Source organism: Podarcis gaigeae (genome assembly GCF_964106915.1).
Source record: "Podarcis gaigeae genome assembly, chromosome: 2".
Classification (NCBI taxonomy): Eukaryota; Metazoa; Chordata; class Lepidosauria; order Squamata; family Lacertidae; genus Podarcis; species Podarcis gaigeae.
The window spans coordinates 44,956,118-44,977,163 of record NC_139679.1 but is presented as its reverse complement, the minus strand read 5'-3'; the positions used below and the strand labels follow the sequence as shown (position 1 = coordinate 44,977,163).

Genomic DNA, 21,046 nt, shown 5'->3' with positions numbered 1-21,046 from the left:
CATACAAGGATTTATCGTATTGGCCTGAATATAAGGCCCACTTTTTTTTCTAAATTCCAACCATGGAAAATTAAAGTGTGGCTTAAATTCGCGACCTTACAAAAATTGGCTTTTACGATATTGCTGCTGAAACAGACATATGGTAAAACGGAACGGGTGTGAGTGCCTGCGGAATTTTAAGGGAGCGGCTTATATTTGGGTATTGTCTCCCCCCCCCCTTTGAATTTTAAAGGTGCGGCTTATATTCAGGTGTGGCTTATATTCGGGTCAGTACGGTACTTAGTGTTATGTTGAATCAACCAGAAATAAACATGTTACTTTCAGCATTCTCATCTGCTGTCAGAAACTGACCCGTGCCCAGGAAGTCCACAAAACTACACTACAATGAAGTTGTTGCCTTCTTGTGAACCACCCTGAAACCTCTGGGTATAGGATTGTGTATAAGTAATAATGATGATGATGATGATGTACACTGTGTCCATCTCTCCTACGCCACTAGCCCAGGTCTGTGTAAGGAAGTGTCTGAATGATATTATGTTTAAAAGTGACACTGCTTCCATAAAAAAAGTGTTGTAGCCAAACACCAGCTCTTCAAAATATTGCAGATTACAGAACATCCCTTTAAACGAAGTGTCTTCAAATGCTGTAAGAAGAGCCCTGCAGGATCAGACCAAAGGCCTTATCTGCTCCATCCTGTTTCCTGCAGTGGCCAATCAGATACCTAATGGAAAGTTCACAACGGGGAGGAAATGGGAAACAAACCCTCCCCCTCTGCTGTTCCCTAGCAACAGGTATACAGAGGCCTACTGCCTGTGAATCCTTGAGGTAGTATATAGCCAAAATTATTAGCAGCCGTTAATAGCCTTATCCTCCATGAATTTGTCTAATCCCCCTTTAAAGACATCAAAGTATTATCTCAGCTCCATTTGTCACAGAATTCTGTAAATGTGTTCATTTATACTTGTGCAAATGTGCTAGCATCCATATGCCCGCTGCTGCTTAAGCAAGTTGTTAAGTCGTGTTCAGTTCTGAGCTCTCTCGGCCTAACCTGGCAATAGATGAGCCAACACATTCTCTGGATGATGTGCTCAAGCGGATTGATGATTTTATCGGGGGTTGGAAACTGTTGGATATCTTCTAATCTCATTTGCATTTCCACTTGATAGGAAATGTGGCTTATTCTTCAATTACTCCATAGGCTTACTCCGAACCATGGGAAACTCCATTTTTGGGGTGGAGCCCATCTAACTTCTGCTGACTTCTTACAGGGATTGGAAATAGTCTTCCGTGTGGGGATGGCTCTTCTGCAATTCAACCAGGCTGAACTGATGCAACTGGACATGGAGGGGATGTCACAGGTCAGCTCTACGGTGAACTGTAGGACTAGAGGTAGACTTGCTAGTTTCTGTCTCTCATTCGGATACCCGTATGGGGGAGAAAGACATGAAGGGGAAATGGAAGTGGGGGGCTGGTTGAGAACTGACACATCAGTCATCTTCGGAACATCCTAAACCCTAGCCATTTCAGCCTGACTATGCCTGAGAGCAATGGCTCACGTCCCAAATTCTGGCAGCTCCCTATTCTTCTGCAGTTTGATTTATGTGATGAGCCAGTCAACTTGTTTCCACTATCAGCTGTTGGGATCTAGAAGCTGCTTGCAGGGGCATACGGCCTGCTCAAGGCCTGACCAGAGTCTCAATGCCCACTTGCATTCCAGGGGGCAGCTTTGAATGCTTCTCAGTCTTTTGTGGTACTACGTAAGCATTCCAAATGGGATGCTGTATGAGTAACATGTGTGTAATAATAGAATCATAGAGTGGTAGAAGAACAATAATAGAATCAGAGTGTGGTAGGGTTTGAAGGGATCTATAGGGTCCTCCAGTGCAACTAAATGGCAGATGGCCATCCAACCTCTGCTTAAAAACCTCCAATGAAGGAGAATCCACCACCTTCTGAGGGAGTCCATTTCACTGTTGAACAGCTCTTGCCGTCAGAAAGTTCTTCCTGATGTTTAGTTGGAATGTCCTTTCTTGTAATATTATAGCCCTTTTAAGATACCGGTGTATGTTGGCGTTTGGAATCTACCAAGTGAGGAAGAGAAGTATCACAAGAAAATACCTTGGGGTGCCATCCTAAGCCCACTTAACTGGCAGCAAATGTCCTTGAACTCAGTAGGAAATAATTCTGAGGAGACATGGTTGGGATTGCGCTGTTACTGAGTGCAGCAGAGTTGGGACCTTTTGTTGCTTTTTTGCAGTTGCTAATACCATTAGTGTTGAAATACAGAGGTGAGAGGGAGAGTATACGTTCTTACTCTGGCCATTCAAATATCTATTTTGCTCCTACTTTTCCTACAGTAATTCTAAAAGGAAGGTAAGGAAACCAAACTTTAGAAGTTGCTTTGAGTATTCCTGGTTTGCGACTTAAGAGGGCAGAGACTAGAACTGTCACAGGTGGAGAAAGACAATGTCCCACTGTGATAGGTATTGGAAGTCATATGCAGGATTAGCTAGCGCTCGGAAGTACTATCCACCCAACTGGGTGGCAAATTGCAAGGTTGAACTTACAAAGTTTAAGCCTTTAGGGCTAAAGACATAATGCCAGAAAAAAATTGCTGAAGGTACAGAAACAAAAATCAATCTAAATTGTGTTGACTCACAACTTTGAAGTGTCAAATCTTCTGAAAGCTGATCCTGGTTCTTCACCCTTGCAGAAGGAGCTTGGGAGCAATTTCAGCTGATGGGTTGCATAAAAACGTTTTAAGTATATGGCCAGGACCGATCCCATTTGTAATATTTTCACTGTGAGATTTGTGTTAAACACATTCTTCTCCTGAAATGAATCTAGTCTGTCTATACCAGATTTAATCTCCACTGCAGGTCAACCCAGTTTTCCCATAACATGGAATACATCTTATTCAAGGCCTTTATACTATGCTCTTTAGCTGGAAAATCACCCAGAGTGGCTTACAAATCAGTAAAAACAGCATAATCCCTGCCTTCAGGCTTGCAGTCTAAAAAGGCACTCACAAATGGGGGCGGGGGATAGGGAGTGAAAACAGAAATATTGGTCACCAAATTATTAATGTTACAAGGTTCTCACAGTGATCAGCTTGGATGGGAACAGGCTGCTCACAGTTTAAAAAGCAGGCCTTGGCAGATCCTTAAAAATAGCCCAGCGACCCAGCCTTCCTAGAAGTTGGCCATAGAGAATGGGGCCTAGCTGGAATCTGCCAGCTTCTTGTCATTCCTGTCACATCAAGTGGTCTAATCGGGGACAGTTGATAATACGGCACACATGCACACCAGAGAAGGTAGTCCTGACACTTCTCACAAGGAAGTTGGCACTGGGGGCCTCTGTGAGGGCAGACGAGGCCCCCCACCCCAGCTGGTGGCAGCAGCAGTGATTGAAGGTGGCATTTCCTTGCTGTCTGTTCATTGCTGCTTCAACGCTGTTTTAGGAGGTGCTGTCAAACACTTACGAGCTATCTTATAGCAAAGGATGGAGCCTATAGGCAGCCTGTTTTGAGGCCTGCCCTGTGTGTTTGGTGTGTTGCACATGTGCCTTGAGGTGGGAAAGAGTTAAAGTTTTTAAAGTGCTTTTAATGCACTAAAACGAATGTGGTCAGGAGTGCTCCCGTAATGCTACATTGTGTGATTCTCAAGAGGTGATATTCAAGTGAGCAGCACTTGGAAGTGTTACATCACAAGAGGCATTCCAAAGACTGGCCACTCCCTCTGTCTTAGCTTTCTGGGAAGGAGTAGATATAATTAAGCTGGACGTTAGAAGCAGGTTTGCTGACCAGGGAATGCATCCTAGGCGCATTCTGACTTCAGTGTTGCCTTTTTCACAGTATTTCCAGAAGGTGATTCCTCATCAGTTTGAAAACTGTCCTGATAAGCTGATCTTTAAGGCTTACCAGGTCAAATACAACCCTAAGAAAATGAAGCGGTAAGTATTACTTTATCATATATCTCATACATAAGTGTCTTTTGTCACTTTCTTTGGAAAGCTGTGTAGGTTGATGTGGGAAGTCTCCTGAACAACTACAGTGGTACCTCGGGTTACATACGCTTCAGGTTACATATGCTTCAGGTTACATACTCTGCTAACCCAGAAATATTACCTCAGGTTAAGAACTTTGCTTCAGGATGAGAACAGAAATTGTGCTCCGGTGGCACGGCAGCACCGAGAGGCCCCATTAGCTAAAGTGGTGCTTCAGCTTAAGAACAGTTTCAGGTTAAGAACGGACCTCCGGAACGAATTAAGTACTTAACCCGAGGTACCACTGTATATCGAAGGAATTTCTCTTGGAGGAATTTTTATTGCCAGAAGCAGGGTTTTCTGTTATGATTGGTGGCACGTAAAAGGGGCCTTTTCACTAGATAGTGTTTGTGAGAAGTGGTCATGGACTGTTGCTGAAACTTGGACACAGTAGCACCTAATTTTGTTGGCTGTAGACACGAAACACCTTTTCTTATGGGTGTTTATCTCCCTCAGCTCACAAGACCTGAGGTGATACCCAGCTGTGCCCACACATTAGCAGACTTCCATCTGCCCAATGGGACTTCCCTTTCCTCTTCTCCCCTCTACATCCCTCTGCACACCCACCAAATATGCTTTGGAGGGCTGGAAGACCCCTGGAGCAGGATTTGGGACATTCAGGAGGCTGCAGGGCGGAGGAGCGGAAGGAGGAATCCACTCGCACAGCATCATGTTGGATGTTGCCCCTGCTGTCCAGAATTAACTCCATCTTATGTGTGTTTATTACTTTCCTTGTGCACTTCATGGATTTTAACAATCCCTTTACAATCACACATTAACATAATTAAAGTGCAAGTTAAGCAAATTGACCCAGTCAAAAATAAACTCCCATTTCTACCCTAAGCCCATTCCAACTATGTTGGCTGTATAATTTGGCAGAGTCTTTAAACATTAATGAGAAGGGAGAGAGAACTTGGAACCATTGTTTGTAACAAAAGTTCAAAGAGGGAGACTAAATCTGATCGGAAACTCTTCCTGTGCCATGCTTCTAAAATATGGTGCTCTCACTAATTGCTATGATACCAAGTTCTAACCGGTAGTAACTGTATATGGAGAATTGGAATTTGCAATGAAAATACTGATGGTTATCCACCAAGAAACCTCTCTGTGGCTTGTCCTTTTCAATGGGTTTGATCACCCTACTTTAAGCTTACGAAGAACACCCACAAAAATCACATGATTTAAAGGACATCCATGGTAAACAAGGGATGTGGGTGGCGCTGTGGTCTAAACCACTGAGCCTGTTGGGCTTGCCAATCAGAAGGTCAGCGGTTCTAATCCCCGCGACGAGGTGAGCTCCTGTTGCTCGGTCCCTGCTCCTGCCAACCTAGCAGTTCGAAAGCATGTCAAAGTGCAAGTAGATAAATAGGTACTGCTCCGGCAGGAAGGTAAACGGCGTTTCCATGCGCTGCTCTGGTTTCAGTGTTCCGTTGCGCCAGAAGTGACTTAGTCATGCTGGCCACATGACCCGGAAAAACTGTGGCAAAACGCGGGCTCCCTCAGCCTGTAAAACGAGATGAGCGCCACAACCCCAAAGTTGTCTGTGACTGGACTTAACTGTCAGGGGTCCTTTACCTTTTACCTCAGTAAATATTACATTGGGGAAACTCCACTCCTAGTCAAAATGAAGCAAGCAGAAAACAATCCTGAAGGGTAAGGTTAGTGTTTGAATTAGTACAACATCAAAAAGCACCCAATACTAAAACTTAACTTTCCCTGTGTTTTTTCGTTCGCTCAATTTAAGATAAATTTCAGGGGTTGGAAAGAGCATGGTGTGGCTTTTTGTGGAACTAGCTAATTGTGTACCTTACATCCTAAATATAAAATCTGTTTAAAGATAGGAGATCCTGGCTGCCTTTTAACATATTTGTGAACTGGGGTCCCATCTATTTTATTTATTTTTATCTAACAAAAATTCTATATTGTTTGATTGTAATAAAAACCCTGAGCTTTTGAGAAGAAATATTAAAATCACTAAGAGTTAAAAACAATGAAACATTTTAAATATCGTTAAAATGAATAGCAAGAAGATTTAAAACATATCATGTGTATCTAAATAGGCTTGCGCCAAATTAAAAAATGCTTTAGCAAGTGCAAAAAAAAGAGAGAGAGTCCAGTGAAGGTGCCTGCATAATTATCAGTAGGCAGGTGGGAACAAAGTGTTGGTACTGTTACGCTAAAATATCTCACAAGCATTATGTGACACCTGTAACAGTGCCAGTTCCACAGGCTAAAGCACTTGAGTGGGCACATAAGGGATAAGGCAATTCGGCCTCGGTACAGAGTAGCATGAGAGTGAGTGTAAAATACTGTGTTGTGGGAGACTAGAAACACAGCCAGCTTTAGGGTCAATAGGTCAACTGCTAGCGGATGCAGCTGAATCATATATTACCATTCCTTATTGACTTAATTGGAAGTTTAAAAGTCTCCTGATCGTGCGACAAATACTGCAGGCAGCCTTGTGTCACTTCGTAATCATGAAGTGTGACCCGGGAGACTTTGGAGTTGTGTTTGTCCAGCATGGATGGTTAGCTATTCCAGTCCTTGGCTTCTCTAGCAGCCAGATTGGGTGCAACTGTAGCAAATCTGATTTTTGCATCGAAAATGGGGGTTGGGATCTGGTTTAAGGAGCAGAAAAGGGCATCCTTGTGAAGGCAGCTTAACCTCACAGGCTGCTCACCTTCCTACAGTTCATTGCCCAGACTTTTGTACCAGAAATGAGCCTAGCTTGGAGAAAATAAACCAAGGCAGGCAGTGCCAGTTAATTAACTGGCAAGCATGGGAAAGATTAAACTCCTGTTACCCATAAGCCTATTACCCATGTTCCTTAAATTCTAACCCACATAAGACTTATTTTAATGTGATGGGGGCAGATCAGGTGTTAAATGCACAGATGTGCTGCTATCATATCAAGCTTGTCTCTCAGAGCATCTCCAGAGCGCTGGCCTTCTGTAGGAAAAATCAGGGTGAACTGTATTTTGCCTGTGTTGCAGACTAGAGAAGGAATACACTGCAATCAAAAACAGAGAGATGGAAGAGCAGATTGAAATCAAGGTAAGCTGCCTCCTTACCTCCCTCCCCTGTACATTCCTGCACTTGTCTTGCACATATGGCAACATATAGAACAAAAACATGGGCGTTCCCCATGCTTCCTTTCCCCCAAAAGCTTGTCAACTTACTCTTTGTTCTTCCAGTGCAAGGCCTCAAGACACTGTTATCCTAAGGGTTTGCAGTGTTGTCCAATGGTCAGATCACATAGATGGTTTTGCTGTTTCATAGCAGTGCCTTGTACCCTTGGTATATTGGTCCTTCTGTCTGCTGCAGGGCTTGCATTCTTTCTACTGTGTCCTCCGCTGTTATAGAAACACTTGAACTTCAGGCAAAAGTTCAAGTGCTCACGTACCTTGGCTCCTTTTGTGTCATTCAGTGTACCTTAGTTTTTTTTTAAGCATTCCTTTCTTACTGAACTTTAAGATCTGTCTCTCTCTCACTCTCTCTGGTGTAATGCTTGCTTCCTGGTTATTCAATCAGCTGGTTGTGCAGATGGCTCTAGCTCGGTATTCAGGATTTCAGCATAATTTCTGCATGCTGGCCATCTCTTAACAAAAGCTGATTCTTACAGATTAGAATGCATGTTGACTTTGATCTCGCTTGCAGAGGCTCCGTTCTGAGAACCGTCTTCTGAAACAGCGAATTGAGACCCTGGAGAAGGTGAGGAGAGTACCCGGCCGCATGAAAATTCACTTCCTCCGCTTCCAGACTAGTTTGGCCACCAAAAACGAGGCCTTACACAACCGACTGTCCCGGTTGACTGTGGACACTACTCAGGGCGCTAGCCATTAGTCTCTGCTGCTTACCTTCACAGAGACTGCTGGGGGGTGTTTTTATTTCAGGAGGGTAGGGAGTAATATATGTCCGAAGCAGTGTTACTCAGCTCTCTCACAACCTTTGCTGGTAATGAAGAAGCGGCAAAACCTTGGTGATCTGCTGCCTGCACTCTTTAAGATGGAAAAAGTAAACTGCAGGAGCTGCAGACACATGATTAGCCCAAAAAACTTCAGCTTGGATGATAACTTAAAACAGAAGCAAGTTTTATTATATTCTGGACACTCCAAGCCTGCTATTGGGACTTCACTGTGCGGCAATTGAACCTTTCATTGTTTTTCAGCTATACTGTGCCATATACCTCAGATGACCTTATTTTGTGCTAAATATTAAAGTTTTACATGAAAAATATAGAAGTTATTTGGCCCCGTTTTGATGTACTGTTAACAGAGATCTTGGAGACTTGCCCAGAGCCAGCAACTCCAGGGAGTCTGGCTAATTGGAGACTGGGCAACACACAAGTTTGACTCCTAAAATAAGATCTCTTCCATTGACCTAATGGGCAATAAAATGACAGGCTGCTGCAGCATTTGCAGGATTGAAGCGAAGTTAATGCAAGACAAGATTTTCTTGAGGGAATCCATATCTGTTTGCCTTCCCCTGTGGACAGGCACAAAGCACATGCATAAAATGTGCCTTGCTTTCTCCATAAAGGGAAGTGTCGTGCTGCAGATTGGACACTGTTCTGGAATGGAAGTTCTCTACTTGGGCTCTGTTGGGTTCTTTATCTTTTTTCTTCTGTGCTTCTAGCTATAGAGTGCGTGTGTGACCTTGCTTTTGTATCTTTTTTCTTTCCTTCATCTTTCCTTCCTTGTCTGGATCTCCCTCTTCTGAGTCTGTAGGAGAGTGCTGCTTTGGCAGATAGATTGATCCAGGTATGGTACAACCTTTTTTTATTTCTAATTCTCCTCTTGGTGTAACATTTCATTCCAGGACAGAAAAACCACTTGCAGCCTTATCTTTGTGTTTGGGTTTACTTGGCACTTCCACCCATAAGAGTTCAGACTAACAATTCTGTATTGGTTCTTGAATCACCAGTAACATTCTTTAAAGGGGGACTCTTAAGTTGCATCCATTAGATCATGTGATATTAATGATACTGCAATCCTTCCTGTTTTATGCAGCTAAGGATGTGAGCTCTGAAGCCGTAGCTTTCTACATCACTGTTTGCTGATTGGCTTTTAGCTAGAACGATGCTGACTTAAACTGGCTGAAAGTTTCTGGGTCTACGCAGATCAGTTATTATTATTATTTTAGCAGAATCAAAATTAACAATGCTCTGGCTGACTTACCTGGTTTTAGGATACAGTGCTGTAGAGACTTAAATCTGTAGCCCTCAACTACTTGTTGTGGGTGGGTGAGGGAAGTGTCAGAGGAAGAACCATAACACTGCAACACCTCTCTTGTGTGAAAATCACTGCACATAAAAACATTTTCTGCAGTATCCTTGATATCTAATTTCTTACATAGATATCACGTCTATATGGGAAACAGTGTGCAGACTTTCTTTATGGAGATACTGCTTCCATAGGAAATTACATGTCTTCAGTGTGAATGCCCATCATTTTTTATTCTGCAAAGTCCTAGAAGAAATAAGGGTTTATTAAAGCTGCAGGGGGTTCCGTTGGAAGCTTTCTGAATGGGCTGTAGATGTGGATATTGGAAGTTTCTCCATGGTTATCTTTTTAATATGTGGATGAATTTTCTTCCAAGACACCAGTATATAAACTATAGCTGCAAGGAGGAGAAGGGACCAAAATCATTAAAACTGCTCTTAGCTAAACATCTGCTTCTGAGTTTTGTGTGGAAATTCACGGGAATAAAACCTTCAGGATTCTGAAAAATGAGGTTCTTAATAACACAGTCTTCACCAACACCTCCAGATGTTTTGGGTTAAATTTCCATTAGCTCCAGCCAGTATAGCTAGAGTTGATGGCCATAATAGACCAAAACATCTGGAGTGCACCTTGTTGGCAAAGCGGTTATAGCAAATTAGTTCCAACTAGTGTTTAACGCTGAGCTACTTTTGAACAAAATACTTTTGCTAATTAAGTAAGAGTTGTATTGTCTATTTAGAATTGTAAGGTAGATTATGTGGATGACTTAACATTACCTTGACTTGATTATACTACAAGACTCCTCTTGGCAACTCATACAAACCCTCCCTGGGGTACAACACTTATTTCCTTGCACTGAGATACATATATGGGGAAGCTTAGTATATGCCCCAAATACTAGGCAAACTCAGAGGTTGCAAACAAGGTCTGGCATTTGATTGTGGAAGTGGCACAACCAACACCAATACTGACAAATGATGCAGCCCATTCAATAAATAAAGTGATGGCACATCTGTCGGTGTAGAATCTGACTGCGCTTGTCTTGTGAGAATGCCACACTCAGACTTCCACGCATGGGGAAGAGCTCCAATCAAAGGGAAGGACCTCCTATTTTCTAAGAACACCAATCTTTCCCAATAAGATTACTTACTGTTTTTCTTCATCAGTGTTCTTATTGCTTGTCATGGGTCCTTTCTTGTGCTGTACAAATAGGAAGTATTCAGCTGTTCAGCGTTAACGATCCTTGGACAGCCTGTTTAACTCTTATTCTAAACTAATCCTGTTCAGTTACTTGATGCTACATGCCACTGAATAAAGTTTTGCTTAGGGTCAAAAAACAGGATTAGGCTTGAACTCTGTTTTTCATGGGAATCAGAATCTTTTACAGCTCTATCAGATTTTAGTACTGGCAGCACTGCTTGAAGTTGGGAGGTATTGGCATGATATTAAAACACAAATCCCCAGGCAACTGTGGATACTGCTTCTTGTCCTGTTAGTGCAAGAAAGCACAAAAAGGACTGCCCTGTCAATGACTTCATCATACCCCAGCTTCCTTACATGTGTACCTGCAATTTAGCTCAATAAGTTCTTAATTTGTCTGTCAGTCTTTTCATATATCTTCCCATATTATTGCTTCTGGCCCAGATTTAGATGTCTATAGACATCTCTACCCCTCTCTCATTGCAGAAATTAATCATGAAATAAAGTAGGACAGAGCCAACTGTTCAACAACAACAACAACAACAACAACAAAATGGCACTAAAAGGGGTGGTGGGGAGATCTTTTCTAAAAGACCTCTCAAAGCTAAACTTCTCTCCCCCCCCCCCACGTCTGCCTGTTTCAATACCACAATTTACAGTCACAGAAATTGTATGGGTCCCAAAATATCTCTTGGATGTCAAAGGCCAGGCGAAAGAGGCACATCTTCTGTATTCACCAACAACTACAGTGAAGTTGCCAGACACACCATTGTGGGGGAGGGAATTCCACAACTGCCACAGAAAATGACCTCCTGGGAGGGGCCACTAGGGGCGCATCAGAAGATGGCTGACAATAACATCTCTCCGACCCACACGAGGTAATTTGGAGGCTGTGATGGGAGTAAATAGCCTCCCCCCCCCCCAGGATTGTGGGGGGGCTGCCCTTGCCTGCTGTGCCCTATACCACCCCCGAATTTGTAGGGATGGGGGCACTAGGCAGAATGCCCTCCTGTGGATTTAGGCGCTCCTGGACACTGCCTCTGGACGCTGCCTCTAGCTGCAAGAACTTCAAAAGAAATGATTAGGATGAAGCGAATGCACATATTTCAAGGAAGGAGGGGGGAGTAAAGACTGCTAACAGAAGAGATCTCTGATAAACAAGACGAGTCGGAGGAACAAGAATCAATCAGATGAAGATACACCAAGACTCGGTATGGCAAAGGGACTGGATGGGGGAGGGGAAAAAACTTTCCTTTCTTTCCTCTATGTGATTAAACAAGAATCCACCCCCCTCACAAGTCAGAAATGTCGTTTGAAGGACTTAAGCTGTGGATTTATGTCTGTGTGGAGATAGACTTTCTAACCAAAGCATGTTTTAAGAAGAGCGTGGAATGTATAAGGGCTTTGGAATGACGCAGTTAAAAATACCGTCGCCATATTGGGAAGTTCTGTCGGAGGACTTAAGTCTGGGAGGAGAAATAGAGCTGTTTTTATATTGTGGGTGAAAGTCCTCAGAGGGACTTAAGAATGACAGTTCTGTGATTAATGATGGAAAGAGCGATGTTATCTATGAATGCGATGATATATGGAAACCATCTCGATTTGAGGATTGGACGAACGGAAAAATTCACACAGGATTATTGGTGTTTATCGGCTTAAGGAGATTGTCAGAAGAGATCATAAAGAAAAAAGAGAAAATATACGAACAAGATAAGATGTGGAAACAGCAAGATAAGACTGGATAGAATTATGAACTTTGTTTGGACTGATTTGGACATTAACGCAGTAGCAAGAAGATGATCAGAATCCCCCTTCGGATCTTGAAATATGGGTCCCCTCAACAAAATTTAAAATTCGGCTTTGTAATTCGGAATTGATGTGATGTGATTTGATTTGATTGGCCAGTTAATAAAAAATATTTAAAAAAGAAAATGACCTCCTGGGTCACCACACCTGAGCTTCTAGCTTCTGAGGGCAGCTATCTCATTGTGTTTTTCTTACTGTGTATTTGTTTCATTGGCACACACATTGATGTACAGCTAAGGGTAACTATTTTGCAAAAGCACACAGTGCTTCCAATTAGAGACAGACACTGTAGTGCTTCTAATGGGTCCCAGACACTCACCAAGTGGTTCTTAATTAAGTCTGATGGAGGACCTACTTAAGATCTTTGCCAGCCAGAAAAGACTTGGGGTGGGGAGGAACCATGATGAATGCAGATGGTATTATTCAGAGAAGAAAAGCTGGTGTGGTGTTGAGGCTGACAGTAGTAGGCTTGGAAAGAGGAAGGAGGCTCACATTCCCATGAAGCCCATTTCTATGAAGCCCATTTCCCCCCTAGTCCATGGGCAAGTCACAGATACCTCTCAAGGGCAAAAGGTGAGCTTTGTGGTTTCCCCTAATTTGTTTCCTGCCTCTGCCCACAGGTATTCTCTGAATTTGTGAATTGCTTTCGATGACTGGACATCTGTTCCTTGTATACACAATATGGCTGATGGCACAGGCTCTGTGTAAAGACAAATTCCTGGAACATTATGTTTTCACATCTTATGCTGACATAAGGCATATAAATATTACAGTTTCTAGGAATTACATTTTTTAACTAATAAGGCACACATCTCTTACAGTTGCGCCTAGAAAACCCTGAAATTCTTTGGCCCTCCCCAACCCTTGCTGCAGGCTGTGCCTCCCAAGCAGAATCTAAGAGTACAGAACCTTCTTTCTGTAACATAACAGGCCCTTTTGGAGCATGTGGATCTGGGGGTTGTATTAAATGGGCCTTGTGTAGATTTGGGGGAGCTGGAAGTATTTTGGGGGGCAGTGTTGCACAACTGGAATGAGAAGTATGATAGCATTTCTGGGCTAGTTGCCTTCAGGGCATTGCCCTTTTAAAGCACCATATGTATCAAAGTCTTCCATTCAAAGCGCTTTGTGTCAGAGAGATGGATTCTAGCTTGGCCTTTTCAGTAAAGCGATAGCTTAGCTTTGCACACATGCAAAGGTTTTACATAGGATTGCTTTCAAAGGAGCACCCCCCCTTCATATACCTTGTGATGTCATATGGACTTAACCACATGTAGCATTAAAAGACTGGTGCGCTCCTTAGTCAACCAAGTGAAATAAAAATGGGAGCAAAACCTACATGCACAATCCTTTTTCTGTATGGCTAGCGCTGGAGCAATGCTTTGGGAAGCCAGTATGGTAATTAATGCTACTCTGCTTACCACTTCAAAATAAATAATAATAAAAAACTCTTAAGAACCCTGCTGGATGAGACCAAAGACCCATCTAGTCCAGCATCCTGTTCTAACAGTGGCCAACCAAATGCCTATAAGAAGGCCACAAACAGAGCATTAACACAGCAGTATTCTTGGCAGCTGGCATTCGGAAAAGTGCTGCATCTGATACTAGAAGCAGTCCAGCCACCATAGCTAGTAGCTGTTAATAACTTTATCCTTCGCAGATATGCCTAAACCTCTTTCAAAACCATCTGAATTGAAGGCCATTACGATATGTTGTGGTTGCAAACTATGTACTGTGAGAAAAATGCTTCCTTTTGTCTCTCTAGAATCTTTTGACATTCAGCTTCATTAGATGGTGTTGGGTTTTGGTATTCTATGTGGCAGGCAGAGACGTATCTCTAGCCACTCTGTGTGCGTAATTTTATATAAATTTTGTCATGTCACACCTAACTTGCCATATTTTCAAAACTGAAAAGCCTCAAAAGTTGTAACCTTCCCCCAAGGGAGTTGTTTCAGTCTCCTCATCATGTTGGTTGTCCATTTTTGAACTTTTTTCAGTTCTACCAAATAACTTCTTTGAGATGTGGTGTCTAAGTGCGGTCGCATCACAGATTTGTATAAGGGCATTATGAAGGTCCCTGCTCCTTAACATGGAATTTGCCTTTTTCACATTTGCCGCACACAAAGTCTGCATTTTCACTGGGCCGTCTACCAGGGCAAGTCTCAATACTGATCCTTGTAGGACTCCACTTCTTACATCCTTCCTTTGTGAGAACTGTCCATTTTCCCCAACTCTCTGATTCCTGTTCTTTAACCAGATAACCGATCCATAAAATGACCTCTCTTCTTACCCCATGACTGCTAAGCTCAGGAGTCTTCAGTGAGGGACTTTTATCAAATGCTTTTTCTCAGACTAAGTACATACAGTTGACTGGGTCACACCTATCCAAATGTTTATTGATACTCTCAAAGGACTTTAAAAGGTTAGTGAGACAGGGAAACTGCAGCCTAAAAGAACAACAGCAACAGTCCTAATTCTGCCAAGAAGGCTATTTCCCACTAAACCACACCCACTTGCCCTATATGTGATGTCAGGTGTGGGGCGGTAAAGATGAGGAGCTTTAAAGTGCTCTCCTGATCGTTCCTTGGCAAGCAAAGCTTGCTGTCTGTGCTGATCAGTGCCGCTGGGAGTAGCTGCGTTGCTGACCAGCCAAAATGACCTGTCAAAGGTGGAGAGCTCAACTAGCCATTAATTTCTCAGATCCATCCTGGACTCCTTTTTTTAAAAATGGTGTTAGAGTGGCCAATTTATACTCTTCCATACAAGACTGATCTTGGGGACAAGCCATATATTTTTTGTTCGAAGGATTCTTCAAGAACTCTCGGGTGGTTACCAATGGGACTTGGTGATTTGTTTGGTTTTAATTTGTCAGTGATGCCTAGAACGTCACCTCTTCTCACCAGTTTGCTTCAGTTCAGGCGCAGGGATCTGCCCTGCATTTTCTGCAATGAAGACAGATGCAAGGAATTTATTCAGCTCCTCCGCAATCTCACTTTCTTCTTTTATCACTCCTTTGATTTCCCCCATCATTTAAAGATCCAACTGCCTCCCAGTTTCCTGCTTTTTATGTATTCAATTTTTTTGTTGGTCTGTGCTTTGCAAACTTTTCTTTTTTTGCATCCCTTGTTGTCTGCTTGCATTTCTTTGCATTTCCCTGTTTAGGGAAGTTTTTAATATTTGATGTCTTATCAATTATTATTATTATTATTATTATTATTATTATTATTATTATTATTATTATTCTATTGGGAGCCGCCCAGATGGGCGGAGTATAAATAATAAATTATTTTTATTTTATTTTATTTTATCAAAGTTCATGCTGCTTTTTGCTCTTCACATTTGGGCAGGACTTTCATTTTCTGAAGGAAGACTTCTTGCCTCTAATGCCTTCCTATAGATTCTAAATGGGCTTCTGTCATAGTTTTGAAGAACTTGCAAGCATCTTTGAGAGATTTGACCCTTTTGACTGGTAAAAAGGAAGCTGAACGGCAGTTTTCTCATTTTTGAGAATTTTCCTTTTTTGAAGTCAAATGTAACTGTTGGACTTTGCTGGCAATGTCCCACTTACATCTTCGTTGAATTTGATAACACTGGTCACAGTTCCCAGTTGGCTTATCAACACTTACATCTTGCACCAGGTCCTGGGTGCCTTTTAAGATTAAGTTGAGGGTAGCCTCCCTTCCATTCAGTTCTATGGCCAGCTGTTTTCGGGCATTGTCATTTGGGGTATTTAGAAACTTTGTCTCTTTATCATGACCAGATCACACATGTACCCAGACACCCATTGTTACAACATTTCCTCATTTGGATACCTGCTTGATTTCATACATCATCTCAAGATCACCTTGCACACTTTAGCTGAGGGCTGGGGGTGATAATACTTTCCCCAGTACTAAGGGACTCCTGGGACATGGAATTGCCTCTCATAGTGATGCAGTGGAGGAGAGTGCACATCCTCAGTTGGAATCCCACAGAGAAATGACACGTGGGTGTGTTTCTCTTGAGATAATAGCTTCTCGTCTCGTTTTTCAGGGCCAAGTTACCCGCGCACAGGAGGCTGAAGAGAACTACATCATCAAGCGAGAACTGGCAGTGGTTAAGCAACAGTGCAGTTCAGCAACCGAGAATTTGCAGAAGGCTCAAAGCACTATTCGGCAATTGCAGGAACAGCAGGTGATGGGCATCACAAATGAAACAGTCCGGGGCACGGGGAGGGGGTGAAATTAAAGAGGTACAAGTACCGTATTCTTTGCTCTATAAGACTCACTTTTTCCCTCCTAAAAAGTAAGGGGAAATGTGTGTGTGTCTTATGGAGCGAATGCAGGCTGCGCAGCAATCCCAGAAGCCAGAACAGCAAGAGGGATTGCTGCTTTCACTGCGCAGCGATCCCTCTTGCTGTTCTGGCTTCTGAGATTCAGAATATTTTTTTTCTTGTTTTCCTCCTCCAAAAACTAGGTGCGTCTTGTGGCCTGGTGCGTCTTACAGAGCGAAAAGTACGGTGAACTGGTTTGGTGTTGGTGGTTTTCCTGGCCCAAGAAGTACAGAGTAGCCCCTATTTCTTCTCTCTCTCTCTCTCTCTCTCTTTCTCTCTCTTCCTAATAGCACAGAGAATCCAATGCACTCAAATTCATGGGTTTCTAAAAATTAGTTTTGCCATATTTTGGTCACTAAGAACATTAATGAACACATGAATGTGCACTGAGTAAATATACCTTTGTCTTCCTAGTGCAGAGGGAGGGAATCTTTTTTGGCTCCACAGGCCAGATCTCTTTTCAGGAGCTGCCTCATGGGCCAAATTTTACATGAGGGGAGGGTCAGTGGCAGAATGTTAAACATCTCCCTGCCTACTTTTCTGCCCCCTACAAGTGCATTTTGGTAAACACGCTCAACCACTGCAGTAAAAACTGTAGAAAACATTGAAGATGGCATTTGTTACCTGAAGGCTTATGGATGGTTGCAACATCTAGGAACTAGTAGCAGTAGTAATAATAATAATAATACTATATTACTTGTACCTCGCCCATCCAACTGGGTTGTCCCAGCCACTCTGGTTTTATCAACGTTTCTCATCCTGTTTGCAGGGAAATCCCCGCTACTCTGAGGAGTTTGTGAGTCACCTGGAAACAGAGCTGGAACAGTCACGTTTGCGGGAGTCTGAGACCCTGAGTGCACTTAAAGAGATGCAGGACAAAGTGCTGGACATGGAGAAGGTACATTGGCTAAAAGGACTAGCATGAAACATGCATGTTTTAGAAAGCAACCTTGGCTGGTAGGGCCTGAGCTCCCAAAAGCTTGATACAGACCTCTCTGCAATGCTCATGTTGATGAAGATTGTATTATGGGGGGTGAATTTACACTTATCAGTCTCAGCAAGGAAAAGTCAAGAGATTACCTTTTCTTGTTTGCTCTTCTATGATTTGTCTTCCTTTCTGAATATACACCTTGAGGTTGCATCAGTAGTTTCTGCAGAAAAACTGTTGAAAACCGCACTTTTCAAGGGCAGTTTAAATACGGATTTTATCATGATCAAGATGCATTCAGGAGAAATTGTCGTCATGGGAAAGATAGCAGGGAAAGAGCAATTTTGGGTGAGATTCATCCTCACAAAGCTCATCAGAACTTATTGGGTATATTCATCCTGGGACTCTAGGTAGCATGCGTGATATTTAAAGAGGTCTGGTTTTCCTGATTGCACTCTTCAGAATTTTGGACTTTTGGGCACCAGAGTGGGTTGAAATGCTTCAACAATATCACAAACCCTCTTCCCTCGGCAGAAGAATAGCTTGCTTCCGGATGAAAACAATGTGGCCCGCCTTCAGGAAGAGCTGAAGGCTATGAAAATGCGGGAGTCTGAGGCTATGAAATCCTTTCGGGAACTGCAGCAGCAGGTGAAGGAGCTCAACGACAATTGGCAGGTATGATCCACTGGAATGGTGGCCCACCAAAGCTGTGCCCTGCTTCCTTGTCCCTGTTGCTGAATTCCTACATGCTGCTGTTTCGGTGACATATGGTAACCCCCTTTTTTATGGAAGACTGCAAGGGCTCGACCTGTAAATTACATAGCAGTATATCTGACACTGGGACGCAGGTGGCGCTGTGGGTTAAAGCCTCAGCGCCTAGGACTTGCCGATTGAAAGGTCGGCGGTTCGAATCCCTGCGGCGGGCTGCGCTCCCGCTGCTCGGTCCCAGCGCCTGCCAACCTAGCAATTCGAAAGCACCTCCGGGTGCAAGTAGATAAATAGGGACCGCTTACCAGCGGGAAGGTAAACGGCGTTTCCGTGTGCAGCTCTGGCTCGCCAGATGCAGCTCTGTCACGCTGGCCACGTGACCCGGAAGTGTCTCCGGACAGCGCTGGCCCCTGGCCTCTTAAGTGAGATGGGCGCACAACCCCAGAGTCTGTCAAGACTGGCCCGTACGGGCAGGGGTACCTTTACCTTTACCTTATATCTGATACTCATACCAAGCAAGGGTTTTAAATAAAAATTAGTTAGATATATAAGCAACCACAGCATATAAGGAAATAGCATGGTCTTAAAGTAGAGCACATGGGAGTATTGAGACCAATGAGCATCATATGCCTATATTAAGACATGAAGGTTATCCTTCTGTCTCCCTCACTCTAGGCCCACCTGAGCCGGACAGGCGGGCGATGGAAGGACTCTCCTCGCAAGAACACAATGAATGACCTCCAAGACGAATTGATGAGCCTCCGTCTGCGTGAGACGCAGGCCCAAGCTGAAGTCCGTGAACTGCGTCAGAGGGTGGTGGAACTTGAAACCCAGGTGACAATCTTTTGTTGTTGTTGAGTTGCAGTTAAAGCAATTCTGCACAAACTCCTTGAAAAACATAAATTTCTCCCCATCTATTCTTGGAAGGGTCCAAGTATCATCTTGCCTTTATTCCAGGATCAGATCCACAGCAACCATTTAAACCGGATGGAGCAGGAGTGTGCTGGGCTGCATGAAAAGGTCCAGTACCTTACGGCCCAGAACAAGGGGCTGCAGACCCAGCTGAGTGAGACTAAGCGCAAGCATGCTGAATCCGAGTGCAAGGTGAGATCTGGTCTAATGCCATGCAGTTGACATAGGCTGCTTTCTCTTAAGCCTTTCATGCATGACAAGGAAGGAATCCTGCTGCACTGCTGCTCTGAAGTCAAGGAACTCAGAGCAGAAATCATGCAAATTTACAGAATACACCCCACCCTCCGAATCAGTTCCTTGGCACTGGTGCCCTGCATTGGCTTACCAGTTGTGGTTTGTTTCATCCATTCCCATTTCAATATAACATTAAACCAGAGATTGTGCTTTGTGGCTTCATGCTAGGGAGGGAAGGAAGCGGGTGCCCATTGGTGTATTCATGAAAAACAATTGACTATTTACCATAACATGCAAACACATCCATGGAGAGCCCAGATTTTGTCTGTTTATTCTGAAGAGGAGACTGGGCTCCTGCATGTCTGACATCTTTGATTTTAGCCGGTGGCCTGGATTTTAGTCAGTGTCCTGTGTGTATTCCTGGGAATTCCAGGTAGTTTAGTGACTCATTGTGGGTCTCGTGAGATCTTCAGCTGCCAAAAGAAACTGCAGGCGGTCCTCCCCTCAACCCCCAATGTACTGCCCACCGCCCCCATTGGCTGACCTCGTTGCTTGCACTCCACTGGGCTGCTGGCACTGGCTTGCATTTTCTGTTTCAGAGCAAAGAAGAGGTGATGGCTGTGCGCCTGCGAGAAGCCGACAGCATGGCCGCAGTGGCAGAGATGCGGCAACGGATTGCTGAGCTGGAGATCCAGGTTAGGGAGCAAGGAGGATAAGGAGCAATGAACCTGCCTTGTACCTAAAGCAGCATTCCCCCCCCCCCCCAGGAGTATTTGTTTCTTGTTGTATGAAATGTTGTTCCTTTTGTGTCTGCAGCTAGCTGAGAGGTCTGGGGGCTAAAAACATGTTTTATTTGTCATTGTTTAAACCAGGGGTAGCCAGTGTTGGTCCCCTTATTTAGTTCTGCTTACACAGCTTACAAGTTTTTTGTTTCTTTTTAAGAGACCTGAAGATCAAGCATTCAACTTTTGTTTACATAAGGAATTCTGTATAGGAAATACAGACTGTCTTGAATCTCCAATTCCCTTTTTCAAAACATAAACAATCAGCCACATAGACTGTGTCAAATTTGTATAATGTAGACAAAGTGCTTGCTCATTTGTGCAGTCTGTGAAATAATGCATGCAAAGGGGAGGAGGAAACAGCAAATGTGCTTTCTCTCCACTTCCTTCTCTGCCAAGCATCCGACCCTTGTAAATTCCCATCTCTTCTTTCTTCCACACAGAGGGAAGAAGGGATGATTCAGGGCCAGCTCAACAACTCCGACTCCTCCCAGTACATCCGTGAACTCAAGGATCAGATTGATGAGCTCAAGGCAGAGGTGAGCCCAAACTAGTAGGAGAAAGGGAGGAAGAATCCACCAAGGGGTTGGGGTTGTGTGACTTCTGGTGTCTTCTCTGCTGGCCTCTGTTAGCACCCTGCATCAAGTCACGGCTGCCTGTTTTTCTTTTTGAAGATTTAATATTTATTGTTTGCAATCAAAGAATACAAATACGCCTCGTCTGTGTCCCCATTCCTTCTCCCCAGCTGCCTATTTCTGTGCAGGGCCTCCAGCTGGAGAACAGACATAAGCGACTGGGGCTTACAAAACTGCTGATTTCCTCAGGAGCTGATAGAGATCAGAAGTCAGCTTTTAAGGTGCGAGTCAACCAGGTGGTTGGCTACCAGTTGGAACTCACTGCA

The 21,046-nt window shown here is 43.6% G+C and overlaps 1 protein-coding gene across 6 annotated transcripts in view; it reads left to right on the top strand.

The window, feature by feature from the left end:
- Positions 1-21,046, top strand: part of EVI5L (ecotropic viral integration site 5 like) — a 53,130-nt gene that overhangs the window by 24,618 nt on the left and 7,466 nt on the right. The window contains exons 8-20 of one of the 6 annotated variants that reach the window (XM_083727224.1): positions 1,269-1,358; positions 3,854-3,951; positions 7,038-7,098; positions 7,702-7,755; positions 8,772-8,804; positions 16,302-16,442; positions 17,351-17,479; positions 18,044-18,184; positions 18,893-19,051; positions 19,175-19,321; positions 19,963-20,058; positions 20,589-20,684; positions 20,891-21,001. In XM_083727224.1, coding sequence (XP_083583350.1) covers positions 1,269-1,358; positions 3,854-3,951; positions 7,038-7,098; positions 7,702-7,755; positions 8,772-8,804; positions 16,302-16,442; positions 17,351-17,479; positions 18,044-18,184; positions 18,893-19,051; positions 19,175-19,321; positions 19,963-20,058; positions 20,589-20,684; positions 20,891-21,001 — 1,356 coding nt within the window. The remainder of the gene's footprint in view (positions 1-1,268; positions 1,359-3,853; positions 3,952-7,037; positions 7,099-7,701; positions 7,756-8,771; positions 8,805-16,301; positions 16,443-17,350; positions 17,480-18,043; positions 18,185-18,892; positions 19,052-19,174; positions 19,322-19,962; positions 20,059-20,588; positions 20,685-20,890; positions 21,002-21,046) is intronic. The other 5 variants (XM_083727226.1, XM_083727223.1, XM_083727227.1 and 2 more) reach the window with 5 other exon arrangements.